General features: G+C 42.4%; 1 protein-coding gene across 1 annotated transcript; it reads left to right on the forward strand.

Moving 5' to 3' along the window:
• Positions 1 to 595: 595 nt before the first annotated feature.
• On the forward strand, positions 596 to 1,531 carry LOC134497073 (olfactory receptor 10G6-like). Its single transcript, XM_063302789.1, has one exon. It carries the CDS (start codon positions 596 to 598, stop codon positions 1,529 to 1,531), a length of 936 nt encoding a protein of 311 aa, XP_063158859.1.
• Positions 1,532 to 5,001: the final 3,470 nt, after the last annotated feature.

Raw genomic sequence — 5,001 nt, forward strand, 5'->3', positions numbered from 1 at the left:
CATACCAAATTCTGTCATTTAAGCCTGAGCAGGACAAAATGATGCCATTACCCAAGCCAATAATCTCCTAACAGCTCCAACTTAATCATGCTTGCCACTGATTCTTTGAAATCAAGTTGTTGGTTTTCAGAAATGAAGACTTTCCGATTAATTCTAGGATGTACACCACAACTGTGAAAGAAAACACCAAACATGATTTCTGTTTGGGAGGTCAGTCTTCAGTGTTTGGAGCAGCCCCTCTTTCCAGTTGATATCCTTTAGATGTTTTCAACTTCAGTCCCCATCTTTTCCATGAGAGCACCATGTGGAACACACCTGCATTAGAGTTTTCTTCTCTGGATTTGAGGACTTGATTTAGTTTCCTTTGCCTAGCCTCTTAATTTCACATTTGCTTTAAACAGTATGCCATTAAATTGAATACACATTCTCTGTCTCTATCATCCATCCATCAATCCATCCATCCATCCATCCATCCATCCATCCATCCATCCATCCATCCATCCTCTGCTTTGAACAATTGATGTGACTCTGTCTCTTTCTTTTGTAGATGAATCATTCACATCCTTAAGGTGATACCCTAATTTACTGTGCTTGAATGGAGTGCGAAAATCGAACAAGAGTCCATCACTTCATCATTGTTGGGTTGCCTTACCCTCATGACCTTCAATTTCCATTGTTTGTCTTCTTTTTGCTCATCTACTTAATGACCTTCTTAGGAAACCTCCTTATCCTTTTGGCAGTGGCATTTGAACCTCAGCTGCACAAGCCCATGTATTGGTTCCTTTGCCATTTATCCCTCTTGGACATGACTGTATCCTCTGTGGTGGTACCCAAGGTGGTAGCTGGATTCCTGGAAGGGGGTGGGGTCATCTCCTTTGGTGGCTGTGTGACCCAGCTCTTCTTCTTCCACTTCCTGGGCTGCACTGAATGTTTCCTGTATACCGTGATGGCCTACGACCGCTTCCTGGCCATCTGCAAGCCACTCCGCTATGGCAACATCATGAACCACAAAGCTTGCCTCTACCTCTCCTTGGGAACCTTGCTTGGTGGCTCAGTACACTCCATGATACAAACCACCCTCACCTTCCACTTGCCCTATAGCCATGGAGACCAAGTAGGTTACATCTTCTGTGACATCCCAGCTGTCTTGAAATTAGCCTGTGCTGACACCACACTCAATGAGATGGCCACCTTTGTAGACATTGGTTTCTTGGCCATGACTTGCTTCTTCCTTATCATCACCTCCTACATCTATATAATCTCAGCTATCCTCAGGATTCGTAATGCTGAAGGACGACATCGGGCATTCTCCACTTGTGCTGCCCACATCACAGTTGTAGTGACTTACTACATTCCCCTGGTGTTCATCTATCTCCGTCCAGGGTCCCAAGACCCATTGGATGGAGTGGTGGCAGTTTTCTACACCACAATTACCCCACTCCTAAATCCCATCATATATACCCTTAGGAACAAAGAGATGAAAAGTGCGTTAAGAAAACTCTGGGTCTGGAATTTGCTAACACTCAGTTGAGTGTTTCACCCTTTTTCATCTAATAAAATCTCACTGGATATTCATTTTCTGGATCATCCAAGGGGCAAGACAACAGCACCCCAACGCATCTATTTTCCAATGGGTCATTCATAGACTACTTGAGGGTGAAGAAACATTTTGAAGATCCAAATAATTCCTTATAATTTGGGGGGAAGGAAAAGGAACGGGGGAACTGTGGCATTAAGAAAGGAACAGAAGGGGCTAGAAGACAGGTTCACTTCTGTTTGGTAGTTCCTCTTTCTTGACCTGCTGCCAAGGATTTTTGAACTGTTTGCTTGTATGAAGTATTTCATTGCAAAGAAATCAATAGCAACTGTCCACACTGATGGACAGATTATGGCTGGAGATCCCCCAGTGTACAAATGCATTCTTCTTCTCTGGATGGAGCAGTATCCATGGTCTCAAAACATTCTTAGGATGAGCGTATCTGGCTCCTGCTCTTGCATGTACCACACAATGTCCCTAAGGCAACATCAAGCTGCTGCCAGTTTAACTCAAACTTTTGAAAATTGGCTTCTTGCCATTGTTGAAAAACCAGGTTTTCCCCTTCCTTCTATGCTTCTGCTATCAATGAAATTCAAGCAACCATGTTCTGGGTTTGTGGTCATTGTTCTTCTCACTGGACTACTTTCCTGCCACAAGACCTGCTTCATCAGGTCATGCCATATAGCCAGCTTGGGGAAGAGCTCTTGAATGTAGTTTGATTTCATAAAGGTCACACTGGGATTGCTTCAATGAACAACAGATGTCTCTTCCAGGGCTAAGCTGGTGTCATGGAGAGAAGAAGACTTTGCAGTTCCTCAATACATTAAAAAAAAATAAATCAAAATCCCCCAGTCTCCCAAGGGCTGTCTCTTAAGAGGAATATTTGCAAACCATCAGGAAATGCCCACAAATTGACAAATGGATTGATGGTGCAGATATGTGTGGGAAGGAAACATATTTGCTTCTCTTGTTATGAAGGAAGAGGGAAGGGTTTTGTCTGGAAGCTCAAGAACTGGACAATTAATAAGTTTGAAGCACAGAAACTAAGCACTGATTGGCTAGCATTCTCATTGCCCAGCTATTGGCTGATTTGGACTGAACAAGAAGTGGTGAGCTATAGAAACACGACAATCTGCAAGAAGAGTCAAGCGATAACATGTATATTAAAGTGTTGCAGTGCAAACCCTGACCCTTATGTACAGGCATGAAATGTTGTGTCTCACATATGAAAGTAAGGAATTTGTGTTGTGATGTAATGATGCATGTTGTGTTATATTGGCACCACCATGGTTAGGAATGGATACCAGTGGTGGCAAGCATATGGTCAAAACCACATTGAAGTTTTTGACATGCAGATGGTTCAAATGGGGTAGGAAAAATAGTATTGGCACTGTGTTGGGAATGTATTCAACTTGGAACAATAGTATAGCTGAGATCCTCAGCTGTTTTGCCTCTACATGATCCAAGTGTAAAATAGCATGACTCAAATCTACAACTCAGAACAATAAAGATGGTTAACAATGTGCTAAATATACTTCATCTATGAATGAGAAGACATTTTCTTCATTGACCAAATATCCTCCTGTTTCTTTTCATAAGACCACCTGGCTGCTATAGAGTTGGGGCATACCCATGGATTTCCAAGAATTGGGGAACCTGAAAAATATTTGGGTGGGATAGTCTTAACAATAATGCTGAGAGCAGGGGCATCTGCAGGGGTGGAGGTAAAAAAAAATCAAGGTAGCTTCAGTGCTTTTGTGACTGAAGCCCTGTACATGATCATTGACACCATCTTGACTTTTTTGAACCTTCTTGCAGAAACCCTTGGATAAGAAGGCCAAATGGGTTCTCCTCCTAAACAGCAATTAAATATTTTGCCCAGGTCCCAACCTTCTCTTGATTCCTCCAGCCACTGGGCAGCATTTCTTTGTCAACTGACACAATCTTGACCAACTAGGGACAACACTTGGCATCAGATTGGGCTGGATGAATAAATACATTGGCACATGTTTAGTAATACTTTCCTGATCTGCATCACATTCCAGGAACCAATGGTTTTACTCTAAATATGACTTATCCTCAGATGCGTTCTCAGGAAAAAGGAAAGATGGTTTCTAGTACTTTTGCTACAATGCCTTGGAATATTATATTAAAAGGGGAAAGTGCTGTGACTGAAATGGGCCAGTTTTATGAGCCATTGTGATATACAGTTGAGGTACACAGTACAAGAATGTAGGCATTTGCTGTTCCTGATTTATAATTTCTCCCTGATTGATACTTCTCTAATTTATCATTAACTGTTACATTAATAATTTATCCATAATTGATAAATGCATAATTTATCACTGATTGTTGATTGATAACTGGCAAATAGAGGGAGAAAATGTAGAAGCAGTGAAAGACTTTGTATTCCTAGGTGCAAAGATTACTGCAGATGCTGACTGCAGTCAGGAAATCAGAAGACGCTTAACCCTTGGGAGAAGAGCAATGACCAATCTCGATAAAATAGTTAAGAGCAGAGACATCACACTGACAACAAAGGTCCGCATAGTTAAAGCAATGGTGTTCCCCGTAGTAACATATGGCTGCGAGAGCTGGACCATAAGGAAGGCTGAGCGAAGGAAGATCGATGCTTTTGAACTGTGGTGTTGGAGGAAAATTCTGAGAGTGCCTTGGACTGCAAGAAGATCCAACCAGTCCATCCTCCAGGAAATCAAGCCAGACTGCTCACTTGAGGGAATGATATTAAAGGCAAAACTGAAATACTTTGGCCACATAATGAGAAGACAGGACACCCTGGAGAAGATGCTGATGCTAGGGAGAGTGGAAGGCAAAAGGAAGAGGGGCCGACCAAGGGCAAGGTGGATGGATGATATTCTAGAGGTGACGGACTCGTCCCTGGGGGAGCTGGGGGTGTTGACGACCGACAGGAAGCTCTGGCGTGGGCTGGTCCATGAAGTCACGAAGAGTCGGAAGCGACTAAACGAATAAACAACAACAAATCACTGATTGAGAATTCAGAATTTATTAGTTCTTGGTAAATTTGTCAGGGATTGATGAACTTCAAATTTATGGCTGATTGATTCATTTAGAATTTATTGCTGATTTATAATCAGTTTCATTATTCATTCACTGAATGAGCATCTCTCTCTCCAAGGCTGCTATTTTTCTCCTGATAATGACCAAAAAGATCTGAGGTCTGCAGGGTAAATAAAAATGGAAACCATCAGGGGATCACCACTAGGAAAGATGATGATGATGATGATGATGATGATGATGATGATGATGGGGATGTTTATTTTGCCTTTCTTCCAAGAGTTCAAAGTGGCTGAGAGACTAACCCAGACTCACCCAGTGAGCTTCCACGACTAATGGTGGACTTGAACCTGTGTGTCCCCACTTCCAGCCCAACCCCTTAACTTAGGCTGACCATATTTCCTCCAAAAATGGGACATTTGGGGATG

This window comes from Candoia aspera, chromosome 4 (genome assembly GCF_035149785.1).
Source record: "Candoia aspera isolate rCanAsp1 chromosome 4, rCanAsp1.hap2, whole genome shotgun sequence".
Taxonomy (NCBI): Eukaryota; Metazoa; Chordata; class Lepidosauria; order Squamata; family Boidae; genus Candoia; species Candoia aspera.